We start from the raw sequence: 27,876 nt of genomic DNA on the forward strand, positions 1-27,876 counted from the left end.
ATGCCATGTGATGTAAGATTCAGACAACACATACCGAATTCAAAGGTGGTCCCATGGGCTGTCATACTCCATGTGCTTGACCTTCGACCTTTGGTCACCATCACAGAGAATTCATACAGTGTATTTGCTTTTAAACCAGTCACCAAATAACTTAAAGTCGTTGCATTTGCATTCTGGAAGCATATGAATGAAGAACTTTAGAATTAGGAAATATCAATAGCTATTAGCTTTTCTCACCCACAGCAAATGTGCCAGTACCTTGTACTTGGTGTTTGCTGGGATGTTGGTTTTCCATCGGACTGTGTAGTACCGGGAATCCGTAATCTTCTGGTGTTTGGGCAGTGAGTTGTCCGCCCATGTGATCCTTATGGTGTCATGACTCAGAATGGAAGCCTGAACTCCCACAGGTGGCATCATGGGAGTGGGATCTGGCACTGGAGTGTATGGAGCATTAATAACAAATAAATCAACTTCAGAAGTGTCTGGGTAAAAAGTAATTAAAAAAGGGAAGTGGCATTTTAACATAAACAAAAATAAAAGAAAAGGAAATGCAGGGTAACATAATGGAATGAAAGATGAGGAATGGAGAAAGAGAAAGAGAATCCGGAGTTAATAGATAACCATCATTCATTAAAAAGAATATTTCCACTTACATTCTTTCAGGAAAAATTTGCAGGAAAATCTCTAGGGAAATAATTAACTATAGTCTCTACAGTATCTGTATGTATATTAAAATCTGATAATCCAGTGATATTAACATAATCATACTTGAATTTTTTTAATTACTTGAAAATTCTACTACCTTTCCAAAAAGGATTGTGAGAAGATACAATCTGCTTTTAAAATCAAGGGTGTAATTTCAGAACAAGCAACACAAAGCTTATGATCTGTTTTGATATTTCAGTGAATATGGCCGAATTTTTGGGACATGGCTTATCAATGCATGTCAATGAACAGGTAAGGGTCCTACTCTCAAACCTGAGTCTTGAATGCCAGCCAATGGCAACTTAACCTGGCCTTGGTGTTAGGGTTATCTGATACCCACAGGGTCCAGTTGAGATCTACTGATGTCTTGGGTCTATAAGCAGTACAGCAAGATGGCGTACATCCAAATAAAGCAAAAGTAACTCTCAAGGGTATTATTCTTCCTGGGGAAAAGGTAAGGTGATACCATGCAGGAACATCTGCTGTACTTTCTCCAGCAGGGTCGAAAACAATGCATCTAATGAATCCCAATCAGTTATGGGAAATGACATAGTTATGGATCCAAGTGACAGCCTTTATGAACTTTAGAAGTGAGAGTTCTTGTTTGATGGAATGTGCACAAAGGCAACAAGGACCACAAACCCAGGGTGATACAGCAGGATCCATTGGGCTTTATCAACTCTTGGTCAGGTTTTCTAAGTATACACAGATTGATTTAAGTTAAGGTTTTAAAATGGGTTTCCCACATGGTTATGGAAATTAGCCCTTCCTGTAACTCAAAATCTGAAATGGCATGGACCTTGTTCATGAATAATTGCCAAACTAATGTAATAGTCTCCATTTGTGTATTCCTACACAATGAGTACTAAAAATAACAGAGGAATAGCACACATTCTAGTCAAGGGCTTTGTTCAAAAATTAGGACACAAACCAATTAGTTACAGAATATGCACCTTCAGATGCAAAAATCGTTAGACTTCTTTGAGAAATTTTTTTTATTTGTAATAACTCTTGGAAAAGATAATGATGTTACATGACTTAGGAACATTTTCTTGTATATTTCTAGCCAGAAGACTATTATTTTTAAGTCACATAAGAGAAAATAATTTCAAAAACATTTTTCTATTATAAGCCAGTTTTAAAAAGTAGCAAACCACTTATTTAAATATTCTCTTTTTCATCTTACATTTTTTCCCCTTTCTGGAAAAAGAACTTATAAATTGCAAGCACACAGGAGAAGACAGGACAGAACTACCAAACAGGCAGTAAGGATGTTGGTCTTGTCAAGTAAAAGCATTAAAGAACAAAAGGGACAGAGATTATCTTTTTAAAAAGAATAATGTCAAATTTGCACTATTATACAAAGTATCCAAAAAATATGGCAGGAAATAGAGATTCACAGTTCTGGAAAACAAACGGAAAAGAGCGTTTCTGAAAATGATAAATTCTTGGGTTTTCAGTATTCCTTAGAAAAATTTACAAGTCTTACATATTTATTTCAATAAGCTTTCTCATACAGCTCTAAATTAGAGATTTTATTTACCTACAGAAATCTTATATGTGTATTCCTTTGTTACAAAAAAAATGAGTATTTTGGTCTCTTTTGTAATAAATGTACAGTCGATCAAATGGATAGTATGACGGACTTCATACTCTTTATATAAACAAAGTTTATGAAAAGCAAATAGAAGTACTTTCCCAATCAACTCAGGCAACTAGTAAAGAAAACGATGGATTCACTCACTGACCATACACATTTACTGCTACATTCAGTAACCTATATAATTCCTCCAGAGTCATAGCGATCCTTTCTTTTTTTTTCACTCTTAGTTGTAACTCACATGACCAAAAGATGAAAATCACTTTTAATTCTCTCACAACTATGCTTTCTAGAGACCAACTTATTAAAAACATCTGCTGCATATCTACATAGAATTATTTGCATAACAGGACTGTTAATATTTTCTAAAAAGAGAAAACCAGATATTAACAAATTTCCCTGCTGAAAGCCCATTTTCCTATATGAAGTCTATAGTGGCATATACTTTCCGTTCCACTGATACCTATGGGGCAGACCTCGTGCCAACATTCCACATAAGCTGCTGGAAAAAATGCTGAAGATTGGAGATGGTCAGGATGGCTTACCTGTGTGAGGTCTGGTCACGGCGCTCTCGTACAGGGGGATGCCTTCACCCACGTTGTTAAAGGCTTTCAGGGTTATCACGTAGTGAGAGCTGGGATCTGAAGGAAAGAAACAAGTGAAAACACTTAGAAAAAAATTCTCACTCCAGAATTTTAAAAATCCAAGGGTGACTATGCATGATCTTAAATGCAGAGGAAGTTAGGAAAGATTTTGAGAATTTCATGTGGGGATTCTTCTGGGGTGTGAGGAAATGGAGATGGCATTGTACACAGCCCAGAAAAGTTGGCTGGGATCAACTATCTGGAGTTAGTTCCAGGAGCGAGGGTGGCTGTACCTGAATCCTCTCTTGGCCTCAACTAACCAATGGTTTGATGTTACTGTACAGTGAGGGGCTCAGATGAGAATGAGTAAATAGGAATTTTATGTGTTGTAAGCCCATAGATGGAGCTTAGAATTAAACCCCTTTTATTCTCAGAAAGCAGGACAGCGAATGGAACAGCCAAGCAAGTGGAGAAGTAGCAGAACTGTTAACTCAGCAAGTGGGGGATCTCCAAATCCAGGAACTGCCAACCCCCATCTGGCCCTCAGGTAGACTTCTTGGTTGGATAAGGTATGGTCCCAAATTTCAACTGGCCTGGAGGTGATGTTGCAGGAAATGAAGCTGGAAAGAAATGCTCCCTCCAGTGATCATGTAAAATGCTACTAGTGACACTTGGTGGAAAGGGGGCATAAAATGGTTGGAGCAGAATTCGTTCTCCTGTTGGCAAATCAGGAAGGCTCTACTTCTCACATTCCTGATCTAGGCAAGGTTTAGTATTCATATTTTGAAGTCCAGTTCCAGAAATGGGACTTGGGCTCCACCGAAGTATGGCAGGGTAAGGAGCTGACCCATACCACTTATTTCTGGTGAAGTTGGGCAGTTTTCCAAGAGGCCACACCTCAAGTGGCCTGCATTACTTCAAAAGCTTAAAAGAGCTGGTCTGCTTGGTGGCCCACTCTCTAGTTATCAGTGGGAAATGTACAAAGGCACCTCGTTTTCCAATGTCCGAAAGAAGTGATGATAAGTAGAATCAACAAGACTTAGTGCTTGACAGGTGAGGAAAAAGGAAAAGGTGCTGATTTGGGCAACATGATAGATGGTGATGTCACTCACTAGGATCAGAGACAGAGGCAGAGCAACCATGTACGCATTTTCAAGGCTTGATTCTAGGCCCCCTTCAATTCCGACTCTTCATTTTTTTCCTATTGTGTTTAGTTTGGATGAGCACACACGTGCCATCAAATGCAAATACCTATCTCCAGTCTAGACCTTTCTTCTGAGCACTGGACCTCTATGTTCAACTGTCTATTTGGCATGCTCCACTTGGCATCTCCCTCTCTGTCCCCACTTCAGATCTGCTCCAGTGTTTTCTAGTTTGTAAATGGCACTATGTATCCTGCTGCTCAAGTCAGAAACTTGGGAATCATAAGACCTCCCTCTCCCTCCTCCCCTTTATGCAAACGATCAAGTCTTGTTGATTCCACCTTCTTGCCTCTCACCACTCTGCCTTGTTCTCAGTGCTCTATACTCTTTACCGTTATCTTTCAGTTCACTGAGCACCGTGAGCTCTCCTACCACTGGGCCTTAACATGTGCAGCTGTTCCATGTGCTGTGATACAGTCACCCTTCTTTGCCTGAACGGTGCCTATTCCTTTAAGAGGGCTCATTCCAGACTGGACTAGCCTCTCTGGTTATAGGCTATACCACCTCATATCTCTTCCTCAGCACTCTAAACAATTTCAATCATCTCAAAATAGTATTATTTCTAGTAATTAGAATCATGTCTGTTTGAAAGTCTGGGATATTGTAGGTGTTCATGAAATATTAACTGACTGAAAGATCTTCAGAAGACACTAACTTTAATTTGGGTTAAATTATGATAGAATATGGGATATATCCGGTGCAGATACCCAGTTAGCAGAAGTTTACATCAACTGGAAGGAGAGAGCTGTTGGTTGATTAATGAATTCCTAAATGTACTTTTTCCACTTCTGACTTTCTTCTTTTGTTTAACATTACATGCATTTTTGATCTATCTGTGTTGACAAACAGCTTAAGCTTACTTCACTTTATGCCAAATTAAACATTCTTGCTACTTTTCAATGTCCACTCTCTTTTCTAATAAAGTCTGTTTATTCTTCAGCACATGCACTGCTCCTTCTCATCTTATTTTCAAACACAATCATGACTCAGTCTTTCAAGTGCAGGCTAAGCCTCTTCCTTGACTGCTCCACTGTTACCTTAACTAGCTCTCTGTTCTCTGAACATACTTCACATCAACTCATTTCATTGTTTCTTGTGTTTTCCTATTAGACTGAAAGCACCTGAAGGTCAAGGACCATGTGTACTGCAGAGGATCTTCATTTGAGTAGTTGCATAAAGGAAACGCCACAGAGACACTTTTATCCTACCAGCAAAGCTTTTCGTTTGTTCTCCTACAATTGCCTTATAAGACTGTTTCACAGGAATACTTCCTAGGTTAGCTGTGCTGTTTCTTCTTAAAGGAAAAAGACAAATAATGTTTCTGAATAAAGCATTAAATTGCTGTTTATTCTCTACCAGAAAAGATGAAGGTAATTCATTTGTTAGGCACGTAAAGTCATTCTTAGGAAAGATATTTACAAAGAAATGATTTGAATAAAAAAGTTAGTCAGGGCAGACTCTGAATTTCAAGAGAAGTCTTTCAAAGAAAGATCTCTATAATGATAGCCTAATTTGGAAAAGTAATTACAGCTACCAAAATCAGTTCATTTTCTATTATAAAGTATTACTATTTCTCAAAAAAATTTTGGCTTTGTAAATCAACTTTCAGGTGTAATTAGCATACAATAAAATGTACCCACTTAAGTATACAGTTTGGCTTTTGACAAATATATATACCTGCCTGTGTGATCACTACCACAATCCAGACAGAATATTTTCAACACTGCAAACAGTTCTTTTGTATCCCCTGCGGTCAATTCCCATCACCCCTGTCTCCTCTGGCAACTACCGATCCTGCTTTGTCACCGTAGATAAATGATGCCAACTCTATAATTTCATAGAAAAGTAGTAATGCAGTGTTTGTGTTTGGCTTCTTTTGCTCAGCATAATGTTATGAGATTCGTTATGTTGCTGTGTCTATCCACAGCCTATCCCTTTCAATTGCTGAGTACTCCATTGCACAGATACAATTTACCATTTACCTGTTTACTCCTTTTAGATTTGTGTAAATACGTATTTACTTTGTGTAAATATGTATTTTTATTCCTCTTGGCTAAGTATCTATGAGTGGGAATGCTGGGTTGTGTGGCCAGCTTTTTAAGAAACCTCTCAACTGTTTCAAGTGGTTGTAACCTCAGATGTTCCCACGACAAGTATAAGAGTTCCAGTTCGGCTGAACTTTGCTGATATATAATCAGACTATTAATTTTTAGCAGTTGTAGAGAATGTGAGTGGTATTTTGTTGTGATTATATTTGCATTTCTCTGATGATTAGTGATGCTGAGAGTCTTTTCATGTGCTGACTGTCCACTCACATACTTTCTTTGGTATATTGCCCATCAAAATCTTTTGCCTATTCTTTTATTAAGTTGTAAGTGTTTTTATGTTTTCTGGACTCAAATTCTTTGTTGGATATTTGAATGAGGAGTATTTTCCCCTAGTCTGTGGCTTATCTTTTCATTTTATTGGTGTGTTTTCAAAAGATGAAATTTTAAATTTCGATGAAGTACAATAGATTAATTTTTTAATTTTGTAACTTATGCTTTTTTATATCTTGAGAGATCCTTACCTACCTCGAAGTCATGAAGGTTTTTCCCTGTCTTTTTCTGGAAGTCTTATAGTTTTAGCTCTTGCATTTAGATCTGTTTTTGTGTATGGTGTGAGATAAAGGCCAAGGAAAGTTCCTTTTCTTTATCATACAGATATCTAATTACTCCCATACCTTTTGTTGAAAAGACTACCCTCTCCTTACTAAATTATGGCAGCGTGTTTGTAAAAAAAAAAAAAATCAATTAACTCTATCAATCAAAAAATCTTTTCACTCTATCAACCTATGTATCTATTTCTGGATTCCATTCTGTTCTATTGATCTATAACACCGACCTTTGTACCAATACCACCACAATGTCTTGATTACTGTAGCTTTATAATACGTACTGAAATCAGGCAGTGTGGGTCCTCAGAAAACACTTGAATAAATGTTGAAAAGACCACACTACCTGATTCTTCATTTTAAAAAATGTTTGGCTATTCTAGTTCCTTTGATTTTAAGAATTAAGTTTATCAATTTCTACTAAAAACCTGCCAGGATTTTACTTGGAGTACTACTGGGGAGAACTGTCATTTTAATAAAATCATTTTCTTTTAATAGTATTATCCAATTTATAAACATGGTACCTCTATTTAAGTCATCTTTAATTTCTCTCAGCAATAGTTTTCTAGTTTCCAGTACAGACCTTCTACATATTTTTAAAGTTTATCACTAAGTATTTCATATTTTTTGATGCTATGTTAGTATTGTTATTTTAATTCCAACTTCTGTTTATTGTGAGTACCTGGGAACACAACTATTTTTGTATATCAACTCTGTCTCTTCTGACTTTGTTAAGCTCACTTAGAGTTTTTACAGATTCCTCAGGATTTTCTACCTTGATAACAGCAAGTATGTACAGTGCAGATACTGGTTTCTAAATATCATTTTCCAAAAAAGAAATCAGTGTTCCTTGGAGAAATGACTGATTCAAGGGCTAAGGGCAGGGAAAATATCTTACTGTGTCACAAGGAAGAAAGTACCCACAGAAAGCTGGAAGATGTCAAACAAAGGAAGTGGCTATAAAGAGACTCCCACTGGCCATTCTTTCACTAAGGAAGAAAAGGAAAGCGCTTCTGTATCAAAGAATGCTGATGAATGTAGGAGAAGTAATAGAATTAGAACTTCACTTGGGAAACACCACCACAGAACCTATTAGGAAAACGCTAAAACAAGTGAGTGAACATTTGACGACAAACAAGATATTTACAAAGACTCAAGGTATCTCCCCAACAAGGTATTTATTAATTATGAAGGAAAAAACCAGTAACCTTATGTTGGAGAAATGTGGCAGATACCCTCTGAACCAAGTGATTGATTAACATCACCTAGCATTAACATCACAGCCTTTCATGTGCCTCCTGTTGTGATGCACTGACAAGAACACAACGTATGGATGTCATTTCTTCCAAAAATGGGTAAGCTGACTGTAGTGAGGAAACATGAGACAAGTCTAAACTGAGAGACATTCTACAAAATATAAATGGTCTATACTTATAAAAAATGTCACAGTAATAAAATATAAGAAAAAAACAAGGCACTACTCTATGTCAGAGAAAACTAATGAGACATGATAACTAAATGCAATAAGTGACCCTGGACCAGAAAACAATGTTTTTCTTTTATTATAAAGGACTTTAATGAGATAACTCGTAAAATATAAATAAAGTCTATAGATATTGTCTCAGTGTTAACTTGCTGACTTTGATAAATGTACTATGGTTATATTAGAAAATGCCCTCAAGTTTTAGGAAACTCACATAAAAGTGTCAGAGGGTAGAGGGCATCACATGTATAACTTACTCTCAAATGTTTCAGAGAAAAAAATATGTATGTATAGGAAGATAGAGAATGATAAAGCACATATGGTAAAATGTTAACCTTTGTGGTCTCTTGGTGAAGGATATATAGGAATTCTTTGTAGTTTTTAAAAGTTTTCTGTAAAAATAAAGTTATTATACAATAAAAAGTTAAGGGGCACCTGGGTGGCTCAGTTGGTAGTGCATCCAACACTCTTGACTTCAGCTCAAGTCATGATCCCAGGATCGTGGGATCAAGCCCCGTGTCAGGCTCTGTGCTGAACATGGAGCCTGCTTAAGATTCTCCCTCTGTCTCTGTCTCTGTCTCTCTCTCTCTTTCCCTCTGGCCCTCTCTCCCATCTCTCTCTAAAATAAAAAATTTTTAAATATTTTTAAAAAGTTAAAAAGAAAGAAATTCCATGTGCATTTACTTCCTCTACTCAGCATACATACCCAGATTTTCGATGGTGTAATATCGTTGTTTATAGTCCACTTTGATGGTCTGGGCATGAGGGCTGCCAATACCATAACCAATGGCATAACCTCTGACCACAATGTTCTGATTCTCTGGAGGAGTCCAGCTTACTACAATGCTAGTGACAAGTGGTCGGACGTGAAGAGAACTAGGCACTTCAGGAACACGAGTTTCTGGGAAGGAAAGTAGAAAAACAGGACTTAGAATGTTTCACCATCCTTGGGCCATGGTGTTTAGCCTCCTGTCAAATTATTTGGGGCTAAGATTTTTCCATTACACCCAAGAATTCACAGAGAATCTGTATATATAATGAAGTATGGCCTGTGGTTTTACCACATTCTAAGAAGAAAACAAAACCCAAACAGCCTGAAATACAAGACAATGAAATATTAATTTGGAAGGGAAGGCAAAGGAATCTAAGAACCTCTGCCCAATGGGGAAAACAAATAAACTGCCTTTCAATAACTACTCATTCCTCTTGGTCCCACATCTGAGTCCCAGACTCAACTAGGTGGCATGAGAAAGGCATAATACCAACTAATTAGAAGCCTGTTGTCAACAGGTGATCAAGTATCACATTACAGCAACTGTATCAATTATTTACTCCTCTAAGTAATGTAAGTCAGAAAACAGGAAACCTTAGAACTACGTATTGATTTAAATGGTGGGAGACTAAGAGGCTTAAAAAAGGTAGCAATTTATAGTATCTTTCAAATCCATCACTTCAAGGCATAACTTCTATCTAAATTTAAAAAGTGGTAAGCCAAGAATGAGAATAAGGACCGGGGTCTTTTGTCTCCTAAGTGCAGTACCAGTGTCCGATAAAGACAGACAGACAGACACACACACACACACACACACACACACACACACACACACCCTATATGGAGGTACTCACTGAACACAGGTGAGAAAAAGGCAAGGTGGGCAGGACTAAGAGAAAAGGGGAGCTGTAGCTGAAAAAGGAGGGATTGATGTGGCTCAGTGTTAAATTCTAGATTATCCATCTACTCAATGGCCTTGATAAAAAAACTAGACTTAAAGCACCTGTACATTTTTATTTGTTCTGGTTCTGCTTAAAGGGACAGATCTCTAAAAGCCACTGGGGGAAAAAAAGCATTCTAGGAGACTTGCTGCATTACAGTAAGGACAGCAGTGTAATATATTAAAGTTCACAGATTTAAGCCACATACACCACCAAATCTGTGGCTTTCCAGTTTAAATAATTTAACTACAGTTAGTTAGTACCTAGCTTCTGCCAACCCTGTTGATTGTTGTTCTTACCATCTAAATCACTTTCAAAAGTTTCAGCAGACAGCCAGTCAGTAGCCGGGCCTGTGCCATTGATGGTTAGAGCAGCCACTCTGAAATTATATTCAGTTCCCCGATCAAGACCTGAGACCCAAATGAGGAGGGGGAAAAAAAAAAAAAAAAAAAAGAAGACAAGTTGAAACAGATTTGGAAAACAGAAGATTAACAACTTGTCATTAACCAAGTATCCCATCCACCAACTCCATACACAGCTACTATCTTGATAAAGTTTCAGTTAAAGTTAACATAGCACAAGCAATACATCAACACAGCTCAGAGGAGCTCCCCCACATCTCCAGGAGAGGCTGAAGCCCACACAATCAGGAGGAAAACCAATGAGTAAAGGTCCCAAGAGATTACAGACTTTTTTTTTTTTTTTTTTTAAAGAGTCTGAAGGCCCCTCAGAGATCATTTAATGTAATCTCTTCACTTTGTTACTAAGGCAGCTAAGGTCAAAAAGAGGTGGAAGATAATGAAAGAATCCTAACAAAGAAACAAAGTCAGTTGGTCTCAGAAGATACCCAGGACCAGAAAATAACTCAAAGATGTAACTCCTGCTGGGTTACCTCAACCTCTGTTCTCTGAGTCATCCCCATAACAAGAGTAGAACAATTTTAAACACCAAATATGGCCTGGAAATCTTTTTCACAACAGCCTACCTGCCCATAAACTTAGGAATAAGCCCTTTCTATTATGCAATTTTTCATAATGACTATCAGTAATAAACCTGCCTATGTACTGAAGGCAACAAAAACCCACATGTAAAAGTCTACCCTACAAAATAGGGCAACAGCCAGTAATATGGTCAGCTATTCATATTATTTACACATCCATTTTTTTCTTCTGTTAAAACAGATAACATAAAATTTACCATCTTAATGATTTTTCAGCGTACAGCTCACATGTATACATCTTTTGAGCACTTAAATACTAAATATAGCCTTAGATCTCATAAGGTTGTGAGAAATGATCCTACCTCCCCATATCGAAATATTAGGTTCTTTGGCCAGCAGCATAGTACAGAAGTTCTTAAGAGAGAACCTGAGAGGGAGGACGCGGCCAGGATGCAGCGTGGCTCAAAACAATCCTGTCACACGTGAGAGATGGGTGGGAGGTTCTGTTCTCAGCAGGCCCACCCTGAAGCTGGTTGCCCACAGGAGAAGCAAAAAGCAAGGCAGGAGGAGGAGTCAAATGACTGGGCCCAAGTCAGTTCCACCTGTCACCTCCCTGCATACACTGAACCCAAAAGTGCCAGAGAGGGTTGTGCATGTGTTTATGACTGTTAATAGACAAATGATATGGACTACTGGCAAACATGGCTCAACTGAGGTCCTAAAAGAATTCAACCAATCAGATTATCATTCCCTCCCTGTAGGTGAAAGTCAGAATGTAAGAGAGCACGTAAGCAAGTGACAGTGCACACGCCCATGTGAGCAGGAGACATGAGTGTAAAGAGGCTGAGTTCCTCTCCCCATAAGTAACCTACATAATGCAGACTAAAACTAAGGCCCACACTCAATGTTTACAAAGACACGGCAGAATGTGTTAAGTGTTGTAAGTGGCATAAAACGAAGAAACAACAATTCCTTCTGGCTACCACTTAGTCATATTTGTGTTTCGGTATAGGATCCTGGTAATCCACATTGCTAATACTTATCAAGCTTCAAGTTAATGCGCCAGGAGAGCAAAGATGTCCATTTTTGCCCCCCATTGTGTACCTCGTGCCAGCACGTATGAACAAAAGTTCAGTATAGTCCATTAAACGAATCCATATATGATTTTAAAATCCAAGGATTTTCTCGATAAAGAAAAAGCTGTTTTGGGGGCACCTGGGTGGCTCGGTTGTTTAAGCGACCGACTTCGGCTCAGGTCATGATCTCAGTTTGTGAGTTCGAGCTCCGCATCGTTCCCTGTGCTGACAGCTCAGAGCCTGGAGCCTGCTTTGGATTCTGTGTCTCCCCCTCTCTCTGCCCCTCCGCTGCTCACGCTCTGTGTCTCTCTCTCTCAGTAAAAAATAAATGTTAAAAAAAATTATTTAAAAAAAAAGAAAGAAAAAGCTGTTTTTAACATGAAGGTGATTACTTGGCTTAAATGTCAAATGTTTCATTGAGAAAATGAATAGTCTCCTCATGGCCCAGGACTACACTCTGTTTTTATACTAGTAACAGGAACAGTACCTGGTACACAGTAAGTATCTACTACTAAATATTCAAAATAAAGGCCTTACAGATGGGAAATGTTATCTGTATTTGGTATAAAATCAGAAACTTTTTTTTCTCATTTTTTTAAATGTTTATTTTTGAGAGAGAGCCAGAGACAGAGCATGAGAAGGGGAGGGACAGAGAGAGGGAGAGACACAGAAGCTGAAGCAAACTGCAGGCTCCGAGTTGTCAGCACAGAGCCTGACATGGGGCTTGAACCTGTGAACTGCAGGATCATGACCTGAGCTGAAGTCGGACGCTCAATTGACTGAGCCACCCAGGCGCCCCAGAAACTGATTTTTAAGAACATAGAAGATGCTCCTCTGTGAGATGTCTCAGCAACACTACTTCAACTGTGTTTACACGCTGAAGCTTAGAGCTGTGGGGTTCCCGTGAATAAATTAAAAGACTGAAAGCTACCCTAAGAGACAAACATTCACCTGTTTTGAAAGAAGTCAATCCCATCTGTGAGCTGAGGAGTAAGGAGAAAAGCGTGCTGGATTACCAGAGCAAAGTTTCCACTACAGAGACTCAATTAATTGTTAGAGATTCCTACCATTACACTTCCTGACCCCAGATCTTGGTTCTGCCAAGAACGTGACCCCTTGGGCACAGCAAAGAGGTTGATGTCACGCTTCTCTCCCCAGGAGGGAAGCAATGTAAGGGAAATTGAGAGCTCCCCAAGGGAGATGAAACTAATTCTCAGGGCTTAAATAATGGTGACAATATCTCCAATTCTTGTAGTTCTCTTCTACCAGCTCTGCTGGGAAGCCCCAAAATGGCTTCTTAGGGGCATCTATCTCTGTTCCTTGTAAGCATAGTACCAATATCCAAAGAGCAAAAAGCACTTCATGTTTCTTCTCATTCTTCTCCTGCAAAGCCAACTGGTCCTTGCGGAGCCCACTCTACTCCCCTACCTGAGGAAAGAAGTGGGGGGGGGCGGCATTCTGTCATCTGTAGAGGGAATCCATATTAGAGATGCAAGAGGGTCCATTTTTTACCAACTATGCCACCTGCTCTGCTGCACAAAAAGGGAAAACTGCCCAAAAGGAGCTATCCCTGACAGAACTTTCTAAAACTTACCATGTAGCAAGTAGTAGAATGATTGCTACACTGCTATAGCTATTCACAAACGTTGCTTCGGGCCACATATACATGAGTGGTGTCCGTGTTATGTAGACCTCTGCTAACAGCTAGACTGAGCAGATTCTTGGCCTAGACAGCTTTGTTTTACCTTCTTTTGAGATTACAAAAAAATGAAGATTTAGGATGGTTCGACTTACTATTTTTTGACTTTGTAATGATATAAAAGTGATACACATGCAGTAGAAACTGTACTTTGAATTCTAAATTGTGATCTTTTCCCAGGCTGGTGATATGAAGCACAGTCTTCTCTTGTGATGCTGGGTGGGGTCAGTGGCAGCACCCAGTCAACCTTGTATCACGAAGGTAAACAACTGATACACTTACAAAATTCTGTTTTTCACTCTCAGTACAGTATTCAATAAAGCACATGAGATATCCAACAATTTGTTATAGAATGGTTTTTGCGTCAGATGGTTTGGCCCAACTGTAGGCTGATGTAAGTGTTCCGGGCATGCTTAGGGTAGGCTAGGCTAAGCTATGAGGTTTGCTAGGTTAGGTGTATTAAATGCATTTTTGAGTTAGGATATTTTCAAATTTTGATGGGTTTATTGGGACATAACCCCACTGTAAGTCAAGGAAGATCTGTATCTATATATTCAAAAAAGAAAATGTGGAGACTACAGAAAACCCCAAGTGAAGAAATGAAACTCAAACACAATCTCAAGGCTCAGATAACAGAACACTTAATACTATTTTCTATTAATTTGATTATCAGGTCAGAAGTAGACTGAATTAATTCTCTTCCACTGTTTTCACATTAAGTCACCAGCTCAGAGTGGTCATTAGACTAACATAATTCAACTCCTGAGAAAGACGCTGTCTCCTAACTTCTGCCCACGTGCGGGGCAGCTTACCTTCAATCAGCTGAGAGAGCTGTGTCCCAGGTACCAAGGTCTCAGTGACGTCACTCTTTCGGGAGGCCTTTCGGTAGCGAATCTTGTAGCCAGTAATCTGACCATTCTGTGTGGCTGGAGGAGGTGGCTGCCAGTGAATCACAATACTCTGGGGAAGACAAGAATATTGGGAAAAGACCAAATCTATCAAAAGCTTGGTCCTGTTTGGTATATTATTATCCTGAATTCACTGACATTTTAAAGGCAGCCGTGTGCTCAGAGTTTTGCTTAAAGATCACTCAAAATTACTTTTCAATTTTAAAATCTTTAATGATCGAGTGGGGAGATTACAGTTGCAGGTAGTATGTTCTGGGCCCTTATACATTAGGCAAAAGTCTCAGAAAAGTTTCCATAAGGAAAATATAAGGTCAGAGGCACATGGATTAGAAAGTAAACTATGGTTTAGGTGTAAGGTGCTCTCTTCTATCTCCACTGTGGAACAGCTGAAGTTGAGCAATTTCTGCCAAAAACTCTTCAAGAAGGGAATTGTTAATAGTGGTTTTTGACGAAAGGAAAAGGGGTCCTATGGTACTTTTTGAAAGGACTGAGTGTCTCAGGTGTCAGTGAGCCCAGAAGGGGCTGTGGGTCTTCGAGAGGCACACGTGGTCTTCAGTGAACAGGGACTTGACTATGAGGGAGTCTGAGCACATGCAACGCTCTGACAGATGTCCACCTTCGGCTTTGCACTGAGCTCAACGCATGGAACTGAGGGGTTATGGTATCATAAACTTACTTCTTTCTACCTTATCACCAATGTTCTGAACTGCTGAGATTTATAATGTCATGATTTGCATAACTGCAATACATCTGCAGAAAGACTATAGTAATTTTGGCATGAGAGAAAGGCAGTAAAGTTAAACAGAAAATCCTGGAGTCGGTTTCCAAATTCAGTTTTACTGGTAGGTGGAATATCTATGACACCTTATTTCTCTGCTTGATGACAAGTCTTTTGACCCAGACTCTCCTTGTCTATAAGCCCTCCTGAGACTTAATAGTATGCTAGTAAAAATGAATAGCAACATAAAGTTTACCTTTGAATTTCTTACTTCTAAGGACAGATTCTGAGGAGCAGCACTGGGAACTGGACAGGCAGAAAAAGAAAAAAAAAAAAAGAATTTTTTTTTTTTTTTTTACCCATCATGTGATATTCCTGGCCAGACTTTATACAAATGTGCATCTCAAACACTTATTATACAACTTGCAGATCTAAACCTAGCTGCCAATGCCCTCATGTTGATAGAAGTATGTGGATAAGGTGTGGCCATATTTGACTGGCTTTAAAAAAAGGGACACATTCATATAAAGGCCCCCATATCCAAGTTAGGTTGTACCTTTGGGGAGTCATTTCAAGGAAATGACATTGACTGTAAACTTTTTTAGACCCCATATATACATTCTGAACCTTCAACATATCATTCTGAATATTCTTGGTGATAGCATATCTTTACCTAGGGGAAGAGCTACAAATTTTCTGGAAACAAGTCTAACGAATATGGCGAGTAAATGTACTGGGTAATGTTGTTATGAGCCCCAAATATGAGGTGCATAAATCACTGAGCTCTGCATTCTTGTGGGGTTCCTAAACTGGTTTTGAAGCCAATTCCCAAGTAGAGTAAGGAGAGATATACAATGACAGCTTCAGTAAAGGGGCCATCTGTTTTCCCAAGACAAATTCTGTTACAGGGAACACTCATTTTGATGTGACAAGTTTGGGACTGCTGGTTAAACAAATAGCTACATAACTTTAATTTCTCATGTATGAGAACACAAGGCAGGTCATTCTCAAATTTTATGATCCACACACCTTCCAGCATCCCTTTGTAGTAACTACAGCAGGCAAAAAGAATTTAAGTAAACCTGATTAATTTCCTCTTCACTCACAAAACGCTGACTTTAGCTCATTTTCTCCTAATCCATCCATGGAAACTTCTGTCTCCCTTTCTCTGACATTTGGTGACCAGATATATGACTCAGTGCCCACTGCTCTATATGCTTCTGGAGGACAGACACTATTTCTTGCTCAATGTTGTATCCTGTGCTAAACACAGTACATCAGGCCTCAACCCAGAGATTTAGGCAGAGAAGGCCTCGAGTAGGACTCCAGTGCATTTTGAAAAAAGTCTATGAATGGTTCCAATCATCTCCTGGCTAAGAACCCCTGACTTAGTTGCAGAGGCAGCCAACATAGCTGTTGCTGGTGTCTTCATCTTCTTCATCATCATGACTAAGATTTGCTGCCTGCTCCTACATGGCAGGTAGTTAATCCTTACAACAATCCTACAAAGTAGTTTCTATAATCATTCCCATGGTATAGATGAGAAAGCTATAGATGAGGTTCAGGGCAGTGAACCTGACCGAGTTACTTGTTTCGCTAATGTAGGGAAAGAATGGTCTTAATCCACAGTGCTGCCCTTAACCACCATGCTCAGACACATTCAGTTCCCATGACAGGCACTGTAGTCAGCGTTCCAATGAGTGCATTGAAACTGGTTCATGTGTAAGTTTAAAAGCCTACATTAAACATTTTTTCTCTCAATTTTTCTCAAAAGTCCTGACCAAATGGCTTATGTAGTTGGCTAACCAAACTATAATTTGTATTTATATTTCCCAACTTTTTATCCTGAAAAAATGCCAAGCACACAGAAAAGAGCGGCAAGAATAAGATATTGATCTCTACATATTCTTTTCTTGGATTCACAAATTGTTAATGTTCTGGCACATCTGCTTTATTTCTCTCATTATATTTATACTTGCATATTTATATATCTACGTACTGTTTCTGAATCATCTGAGGAACAGCTGCAGTCATCATCATACTTCGCTCCTAAATACTATATAGTACGTACCTCCTAAGAACAAGGATGTTCTCCAACAAAACTATAATAAAACAATCACATTCAGAACATTTCATCTTAACCCAAAAATATTATCTAGACATCAGTTGCATTTCTATATGCTAGTAATAAAGTTGCAAAAGGATAAATTAAGAAAACAATCCCAACTACAACTGTACCAAAAACAATAAAATACCTAGGAATAAACTTAACCAAGGAGGTGAAAGACCTGTACTCTGAAAACTACAAAACATGGATGACAGAAATTGAAGACAACACAAACAAATGGAAAGATATTCTGTGTTCATGGACTGAACAATAAATATTGTTAAAATGTCTATCCTACCCAAAGCAACCTACAAATTTAATGCAATCCCTATCAAAATACAGACATCATTTTTCACAAAACTAGAATAAATAATCCTAAAATTGGTGTAGAACACAAAAGACTCTGAATAGCCAAAGCAATCCTGAAAAAACAAAGTATCCAATCCCAGATTTCAAATTAACCTACAAACCTGCAGTAATCAAAACAGTATCATATTGGCACAGAGACACACAGATCTACAGAACAGAGATCCCAAAACGAAACCAACAATTATATGGTCAATTAATCTTCAACAAAGGAGGCAAAAATACTCAATGGGAAAAAGACAGCCTTTTCAACAAATGTTGCTGGGAAAACTGGACAGCTATATGCAAAAGAATGAAAGTGGACCATTTTCTTACACCATACACATAAAAAAGCTCAAAATGGCTTAAAGACCTAAAGGTGAGACCTGAAACCGTAAAAATCCTAGAAGAGAACATAGGCAGTAATCTCTAGTATCAGGCACAGCAACATTTTTCTAGAAAAATGTTGTCTCCTGAGGCAAGGGAAACAAAAGCAAAATAAACTATTGGACTACTTCAAAATGAAAACTTCTGCACAGCAAAGGAAATAATCAACAAAACTAAAAAACAATTTACTGAATGGGAAAAGATATTTGCAAATGGCATATCTGATAAAGGGTTAGTATTCAAAATACATAAGGAATTTATATAACTCTAAACCAAAAAACCCAATTAAGAAATGGGCAGGAGATATGAAAAGACATTTCTCCAAAAAAGACATATAGATGGCCAGCAGATACATGAATAGATACTCAACATCACTCATCATCAGGGAAATGCAAATCAAAACCACAATGAGATATCACCTCACACCTGTCAGAATGGCTGAAATCAAAACCACAACAACAAGCGTAGGCAAGATGTGGAGAAAAGGAACCCTCTTGCGATGCTGATGGAAATGCAAACTGGTGCTGCCATTCTGGAAAACAGTATGGAGGTTCCTCAAAAAGTTAAAAATAGAATTACCGTATGACCCAGTAACTTCACTACCGGATATTTACCCAAAGAATACAAAAACACTAATTCGAAAAGATAAACGTACCCCTATGTTTATTGCAGCATTATTTGCAATAGCAAAACAATGGAAGCATACCAAGTGTTCATATATAGATGAATGGATAAAAATGCAGTATGTATACACAACCACCCACCCACAAAATGGAATATTACTCAGCCATGAAAAAGAATGAAGTCTTGTCATTTGCAACAACATGGATGGAGCTAGAGAGTATAATGCTAAGTGAAGTCTGTCAGTCAGAGAAAGACAAATACCATAGGATTTCACTCATGTGTGGAATTTAAGAAACCAAACAAATGAAGAAAACAAGAGACAAACCAAAAAAAAAAAAATCCCCAAAACAATAACAACAAAAAACCTAGACTCTTAACTACAGAGAACAAACTTCCGGTTACAGAGGGGAGTTGAGTGTGGGAATAGGTGAAATAGGTGAAGGAGATTAAGGGTACACTTATCATGATGAGTGTTGAGCAATGTGTATGGAATCACTGAATTACTATATTGTACACCCAAAACTAATACTACACTGTATGTTAACTACACTGTAATTAAAAATTTTTTAAATATTAAAAAAATAAATTAAAAAAATTATGTAACATATCTAATATTTAAAATTGCCTACCTAACATTAACTAATTGTACCAATATTATTCTTTATAGCTAATTTTTTTAATGTTTATTTTTGAGAGAGACAGAGTGTGAGCAGGGGAGGGGCAGAGAGAGAGGGAGACACACAGCAGGCTCCAGGCTCTAAGATGTCAGCACAGAAGCCTAATGTGGGGCTCGAACTCACAAACCGTGAGATCATGACCTGAGCCAAAGTCAGATGCTTAACCAACTGAGCCATCCAGACACCCCCCTTTATAGCTAATTTTACTCCCAGATCTGGAAGCCAGTTGAAGATAATACACGTTTTTTATTTCATGTCTTTATTCTTCTTTAACCTAGATTACAGTAGAATATTCCCCATTTAAAAAAATTTTTTTAACACTTATTTATTATTGAGAGACAGAAAGACAGAGCATGAGCAGGGGAGGGGCAGAGAGAGAGGAAGACACACAATCCGAAGCAGGCTCCAGGCTCTGAGCTGTCAGCACGGGCCCTACAAGGGGCTTGAACTCACAAACCGCGAGATCATGACCTGAGCCGAAGTTGTACGCTTAACTGACTGAGCCACCCAGGCACCCCCCTCACCCATTTTTAACATCTATTTATTTTTGGAGAGACACAGAGAGAGAGACAGAGAGAGAAAGAGACAGAAAGAAAGAAAGTGGGGGAGGAGCAGAGAAAGAGAGGGAGACACAGAATCCAAAGCAGGCTCCAGGTTCTGAGCTATCAGCACAGAGCCGGACGCGGGGCTCAAACTCACAAACTGGGAGATGAAGACCTGAGCTGAAGTCAGACACTTAACTGACTGAGCCACCCAGGTGCCCCATGATACTCCCCATTTTTTTCTCTGAATAGTCTGTATACTTTTTTTAATTGTCCTCCCCCACCTTTTCTTTCATGAGACTCATATTTTTTAAGAATTCAGGCCAGGGGTGCCTGGGTGGCTCAGTTGCTTGGGCATCCGATTTCAGCTCAGGTCATGATCTCATGATCTCACAGCTTGTGAGTTCGAGCCCTGTATTGGGCTCTGTGTTGACAGCTCAGAGCCTGGAGCCTGCCTAGGATTCTGTGTCTCCCTCTCTCTCTCTACCCTTTTCTGCTCATGTTCTGTCTCTCTCTGTCTCAAAAATAAATAAACTTAAAAAAAAATTTTTTTTAAATTAGATAAATAAACAAAAATAATTCAGGCCAGTTTAGTTTTTTTTTTTTTTTTTGGTAGACTTTTCCTGTTAGACACATCCAAACTAAGGAAAATTCTATAAATAAACAAACTGGCCCAGATTCTTAAAAAATATTGCTGACTTTCAGAAAATAATACATCATATACTTATTAATTGTAATAAATGCCATGATCTTCTGTTCTATTATAAAAATATTTTTTTAAAAATGCTGGTCTTAACCTACTCAATGCCCTTGGCAGGCTGTAGTTTGAAAAATACTGCTCCAGGTCATGGTTATACGAATATAAGTTAGCTTCAAAATGCAGACAGAAATGAAACTGTCACAAAATACTCAGAATTAAAAAGAGCCATTCAGAACACAAATATGATTGCTAAGTCAAGAAAGCCAGCCTTCCATCGGTCCTGGAATGGTCTGTGTTACGAACAAGCAACACCATTTACTTACACAAAAATAAAAACACGAGAAACTATTTAGTACCAGGCACTACATGTTCTGTACTCTCTCAGTAAATCTTTACAGCAAACCAATGAAGTTGGTATTATCTACATTTTACACGTAAGGAAGCATGCTTAGACATGTTAAGTGACTGAAGTCCAGTAAAGGGGTAGAACTGGGTTTGAACTGAATCGTCTTGTCATCAAAGCCCATGACCTTGCTACTAGGCCACCAGGGCCCAAGCACGGCACGTGTTCCAAAGGAAGAAAGACTCACCATCTGACAACGTTTGAACAGCAACATCTTGTGTGGAGACTCCAGGACCATGTTTGTTGTAAGCCACCACTCGGAAACTATACTCTGTGTATTTTTTCAACCCATTAACAGTATGGGAGTGACTTGAAACGTCAACATCCTTGAATAAAATAAAACAATTTCCATGGATACAACTCAAGCCAAAAGACATGCTGTGAAATAATGAGCTATACAAATTCTATATTTGATACAATGCAGATTTTTATCTCTTTTACAGAATGCTACTTAACGAAGTGGAATAATCATAAACACTGGCAATTTACTGGGAAATACTGCTTGTTGTTTAGTGACCCTTGCTGATAAAAAATACAGAATAAAACTTGGTACAAAGAAATAGAGTCTGCTGACTTTTCATTTCCTATATACATCTTTTTTATTCTCAGATTTCTAGACAAGCAAGTATTGAGTTTCGGAAATATATTTCAACTCCACTATTCCAATCAATGGATGAAAAAATGGCTTCATCTTATACCTGTTCTTTATCAGTCCCTTTTTCCATGTAGTACAATTTGTAATTCTGAATTTCCCCATTGCCAGACAGAGGTGTTTCCCAGGTGACAGTGATGGACGTAGGTGAAGCTGCATGTGCTCGGATGTTAGGTGCTGGGCCAGGAAGCTGAACTAGAAGGAAAATTTTGAGACAGTGAGATATGAGTGAAATTTAATATACTCCTCAATAACCATTCTCAGCAGTAATGTCATTTTGGCCATGTTTTTAAAAACAATAAAAACTGAGAAAACGTTTTGATGGAAGTGGCTTTAGGATAATATACAATTAAATGCATTGCCCTGTTTATGACTCAAATTATAACCAAAAATGATCTGTGAGGTATCTCAAATGTATTCAATGAAAAAAATAAACATTGCAGAATTTTTCCTGTGGTTTATAAAGTCCTAATTTTTCAGTAGGACTGTAGCACACAAAAACAGCCATCACAAAAAGAGAACCTTCTGGAGATTAAGAGCACACTTATCATGATGAGTACTGAGTAATGTACAGAACTGCTGAATCACTGTATTGTACACCTGAAACTAATATAAGTATGTTAGTTATACTGGGATTAAAGTAAAAAACTTAATAAGAAAAAAAAAAAAAGAGAGAGCGCCTTTTTTTTACCAGGAACTGGGGAAATGATGATGGACAGGGTGCCTGCCCGCAAAGAATTCCCAGTCTAGAGGGAAGTCAGACATATAAGTGTTACAAATAATGTGACAAATGCTAACAGATTTCGTGATTGTAACAAAAACATAAAGAGAATACACACTTTGCTTTGGGAGGGGGTGGGGAGGCAAGGGAAGGACTGGGGAAGACTTCTGGGAAGCAAGAAGGAACAGCTTTCTCAGACACCAAGGGGAAAATTATTCCAGTCAATGGGGATGATACGTGAGAAGACAGTGTAATGTGGTTCAGGCTGAATACTGAATAAATGTGGGAGGGAGAATGTTTAAAAGGAGGACACGAGCCAAAGAGCTTCTAATGTGCTGCTGTGGAGTCTGAATTATCTCTTGTAGGTGTTAGGTAATTACTGAAAAATTATGAGCAGGAACATGACATGACATGATCAGATCTGTATTTAGAAAGGACATGTGAACACATGCATGGAAGAAAAACAGTATGGGAATAAGACTAGATAAAAGAATAATGATTTTAAAAATAGCCACCATTTACTGAATGCTTATAATCAGTCCGGCTTAAAGTGCTTTACGCTTTACATAAATTTCAATTATGTCTTATTTAATCCTTGTACTAACTCATATGAGAGGGATACTACTGTCATCCCTATTTACACATGAGGTTGAGGTTAAGAATCATTCTTAAATGATGGGAAAGTTAGTGAGCAGTGGGGCCAGGAGTTGCACACTTTCTGATTCTAACACCTGGACTCAAGGAGATCAGTTAGGAGATTATTACAACACCCTCTGTGGGATGGTTAGTCCCGATTGTCCAGCTCTACCTTCTACAACAGTTCCCATACCTTTTTACTATATTCTTTTTGTCTGATAGGTTCCAGTTCCAATTTATACACAAATTCTGGAAGTTGCCTACACCTACACTTTGGTAGACATTCTATATTTGAAAACAATTTCTCTGGTGCTAGTGTTTCTGCAACAGAATCCATTAGATTTTAGGAGAAGGGGAAAAAACTAGCAAAATGTAAAACAAATTGGATTTCTTAAATAACAGCACCACAGTTTGACAGTTTTGCTACCAAAGTAGAGAAACCTAAATGTGGTTATTCTGACAGTTGTTTCTTTATTTAGCCATAAATCATGTTATTCATTTAATGTTAAGAGCATCCTTTGGTGCAGCCTGACAGGTGGGATTTGTCACACTTCTCCTGCTACGGAAAACTTTCCTCTAACTTATCAAAGGAAAAGGAAAACAAAACAGTCCCCCAATTCCCTTGAAATCACTTTCAATATATTCACTGGATAAACATAAGCAAATATTATCGTTAAAAGGCACTAAGAAATTCTTCCATTTAACCTGCACAGTGGCATAATAAATGGAAAACATTTTCAGATGGTTTATTCAGCTAAACATGTGAAATATTTTCTGAGGACTGACTCCAACACTTACACCTTCGCCCGCCGCAGGCTGAACACCTCCAAATGAAGTGTAAGTCTCTTTCTGCTAACTTGTCTTTTGCCAAAACATGTTATACTCGCTTTCCATCCCTCAAATACCCTCAAGAGAATCAGGTTCCCCTTCCACCTACATTCTTATTTCATCTCTTTCTTCTAATCAAACTCCTTGACCAAAAGATTGTGCTGCCTACTTTCCTTAGAATAATAGAGGTACAATATTAGGTAGAAAGGATCAGAGGAAAGACGCTAGAAGACATCTGAGGTAGGTCTTACAGGATCAATAAAATTGGACTGTGTATCGGCAGAATCATATTGCCTTACACCATCTGCTACTGTTTGATGGGAATTAATTTTATCTGCCCTAATTCACAAGTCCTTGATGGCAAGGAACTGGTACTTTCCGCAAGGCTACACAGAAGACAGACCTTGCTATAAGTCTACCTACAGGTATAGCCAACAGACAGGTGGAAGACTCACCCTCAGGCTGTGTTTCTACTCGGAGTGGAGCTGAACTTTCTCCGGAGCCATGTTTATTTTGAGCCATAACTCTAAAGATGTACACAGTGGCTGGCATTAGGTTTTGAATGGTCACCTGCATTTCTCCTGGGCGACTGGTATTCTCAACACGTTCCCTTTAGACAAAGAGGGATTTGGAAAGAAACAGCATTGATTAGGAATACTTCTAGAATGTGCGGTTTCATTTTCACTGCAAGTCCTATAGATATAATACCACATCAAAATCTTAATTGAAGTCAAATGAACTCTCAAAAAAGCAAACCTTTGGGGTGGAACAGGGCACAGAATACAGACACTGGCAAAGAACAATGTCACACGTGCCTGATAACTTACTGACATTTTGCTTAAACATGACTGACTTTGCAGGTCATAACCACAACTTCCTTTCAGAGAAGGCACAGACAAGGATCTTCTCACTGCCATTTCAAATGGGACAGCTGGTCATCAATTTTGCAGGTTTTAGGAATCATTAAGTTTTTAAAGAGTGATTTCCAGGGAGACAAACAGAAGCTGATTACAGGTATGACCCAATTATCAAAGAAAATATCAAGGAAGTCTGTGTATATTTTGGATAAAAGACCCAATAAAAAGAAAACTAGAGATTAACACTTTTAAAGTTGGGAACATTAAACATTTAAATGAATCCTAAGTAATCCAATTTTTAAAATAAGCCAATCCTGATACTGATTTTTATAATTTATTTGTTAAAACAAATACTCTTGGGGCGCCTGGGTGGTTCAGTTGGTTAACCTCTGACTTCAGCTCAGGTCACGATCTCACGGTCCATAGGTTCGAGCCCCACATCGGGCTCTGTGCTGACAGCTCAGAGCCTGGAGCCTGCTTTGGATTCTGTGTCTCCCTCTCTCTCTCTGCCCCTCTCCTGCTCACACTCTATCTCTCTCCATCTCTGAAAAATGAATAACGTTAAATAAAAAAAATATATTAAAAAAAATACCCTTTTTGAATGATTTCCAAACTGATTTGAAATATTTGACAAATTTTATGACAAACAGGACAAATGAATCCAGTGGTCTGGTGCTATGAACTGAAAACATAAAAGCAGTTATTTGTTTTCTCTATCCTCAGGGTCTGTGTGTCCACACTTGGGTCCATAATTATGCTCAGCCTACTGTATGTACTATAATAAAAACTAATTCATACGACACAAGCGTTTTCAACAAATATTGAAGTATTCCTTCACTGTATTAGACAAATAACTGGCCTTTATGGATCACCAATCATGTAAGGAGAGCTCTGGATCTATCCTGACAGTAATAAAAAAGGCCCAAAACTACTCTGTGGAAGAAATTACTTGAAACCATATAATCTATTGAATTAAAATTCTTACTTTAAAATATTGGTAATTTTCTCTGAAATCACTGATTACAATTAATTTAGTTCTACATGACCATACGTCAATTGGCCTGATTGTATGTGAACATTTATATTTCAGATATTTGTGTTTTTCAGTAGCTTTCTATACTTTTTAAAACTACCTCATTTTAATTTAAAACAAACAAACAAACAAACAGTACCCACATCATACTTATACAGTGTCTGTCTCTATATGAGCAGGTAGGTCCACTGGAGAAGAGCACTATGGGAACAGTTACTGCTCTAAGATACCTGAGGTACATACAGGTACTTTTCTCTTCAGCTAACCCTCCAAATCACAACATTTAAATGGAGGATATGAGCTGATTTCTTACACTTTGAAGTTTCTGACCTTTGGTCTGATCACAAATGATTGCTGTCTGGTATTTTACACTTCACCAAAAAAAAGCTCCCTGTGAGAGCACAGGTGGTCTGTTCTGCTCACTCTGTACATAAAAGTTCAAACAAAAAGTTAATTGTACAAAAAGCTGAGACTATCTTGGGAAAGACAGTTGGGGGAGGCACCATTTTACTTTAAGTTGAAGTGAGTGTCTCATTCACATTCACATATTACATAAGAACTGAGCAGAATGCTCAAACTGCAGCACTCACAAACGTGTGCAGATGCACGAACGGAAATTTACCTTCTGTATGTAAACCTTTGTATAGTAATAATAACGTGTATATTTTTTGTTCATTCCTATGTGAAAGGGAAAAAAACAAGAGAAATGAGTGAAGAGAACTAAAAATCTGGAATAAATTTCTATAGAAGCATTACAATATAAAAAATCAGTAATAGGTATGATTCCTTCAGATGAAATAAATACCCAGCACGTACCTGCAAAAGCTTGTAACACTAGATTGGTTTGAGGTCCCAGAACCATGTGTCTGTCTAGAAAAAACTTTTGACTTGAGGACAAGATCCAGGGTGAGTTACAAAGTACAATTCTCATAAATGTGTGACGTTACAATGGAACTTAGGTTAGAATGTGTTAGCTAAGAATCAAGGGAGAAAGACAAAGGTATTTTTTATATTAAGACAATGCTGGGCTAGGCGATAAGAGCTTCAATTCTACTTTTGGCAAGCTACTAGCTTTCTGGGGGACTGTAGGCCAATCATTAATTTCTTCTGAGCCAGAAAGCAAATATTTACAGACAAAATGGAAAATATTATGTAGTTACTTATATAACCTATTAAAATGTAGCCATTTGAAAATGTAAAAATATTCTTAGCTCCTGGGTCATAAAAATAACAAGGCTGATTTGGTCCAAGGTCCAATATACTTGCCTTGTCTTCCTGCCTTGCCAACTCCTGGGCTCAACTTAGCTAAGTTCGCATCTCTGAAATGCTATTCATTTTGGAATAACTCACTCTGTTTTTTTTTTCCATTTAGTCCCTAGTATCAGAAATGCACTTCTATTACACTAAAGGCATTGGGGGAAAAAAAAAGGTGAACATTTCCTGGATGAAAACGCAGAGGAAGGACCCTTTGAAATCTCAAGAAACTCTGGCACCCAATACACATGACCAATACATGACCAAGACACATACTGCCACCTGGTGGTTGATTTTTCAAATGCAGGAAGTGGAAGGCTTTGTAAATTCGGGTAGTGGCATACATCCTCACTGCATTCTGATTATAAGTCTATGAAGAAAAGTTACGACCCTCGTTTTTCAGATGGGAAAAGTTAAGTTTATAAAGGTCAAATAAATTCTATTTATAAAACAAGTGAGCAGGATCTAGTCTTCTTAGTGTTCTTTCTACTCCTTCATTGCTTATATTCAGAAATCATACGCTTCATTCACAAATGAAGTGACAAAAAAAATTAGTCTCCAAGAACCTTCCTTTGAAATATTCCCCATATTTATTCTGTCCACTCCAAGTCACGGCTCTCCCTTTCGTCCAGGCCATACTTACCGCACGACTAGGTTAACTACCTGATTTGTCTCGCTGACTATTTCTTCTCCTCTTCTATGCAGTGCTCATAAACTACTAAGAAAAGCTAATAAAATCACAGTGCACACTTGCTCAGGAGTCTAAAATGGTCCCTTCTTAACTGACTGTGTCCAAATTCTTACTGGCATTATGACATCTGGCTCCAAA

The 27,876-nt window shown here is 38.2% G+C and overlaps 1 protein-coding gene across 1 annotated transcript in view; it reads right to left on the reverse strand.

Moving 5' to 3' along the window:
* The window catches only part of NEO1 (neogenin 1), a 240,805-nt gene that overhangs the window by 31,625 nt on the left and 181,304 nt on the right, over positions 1-27,876 (reverse strand). The window contains 10 exon segments of the mRNA XM_027067729.2: positions 35-173; positions 259-482; positions 2,851-2,946; positions 8,934-9,128; positions 10,240-10,350; positions 14,468-14,615; positions 15,538-15,587; positions 21,254-21,392; positions 21,765-21,913; positions 24,359-24,513. Of these exon segments, the coding sequence (XP_026923530.2) occupies positions 35-173; positions 259-482; positions 2,851-2,946; positions 8,934-9,128; positions 10,240-10,350; positions 14,468-14,615; positions 15,538-15,587; positions 21,254-21,392; positions 21,765-21,913; positions 24,359-24,513 (1,406 nt within the window).

Source organism: Acinonyx jubatus, chromosome B3 (genome assembly GCF_027475565.1).
Source record: "Acinonyx jubatus isolate Ajub_Pintada_27869175 chromosome B3, VMU_Ajub_asm_v1.0, whole genome shotgun sequence".
Lineage (NCBI taxonomy): Eukaryota > Metazoa > Chordata > Mammalia > Carnivora > Felidae > Acinonyx > Acinonyx jubatus.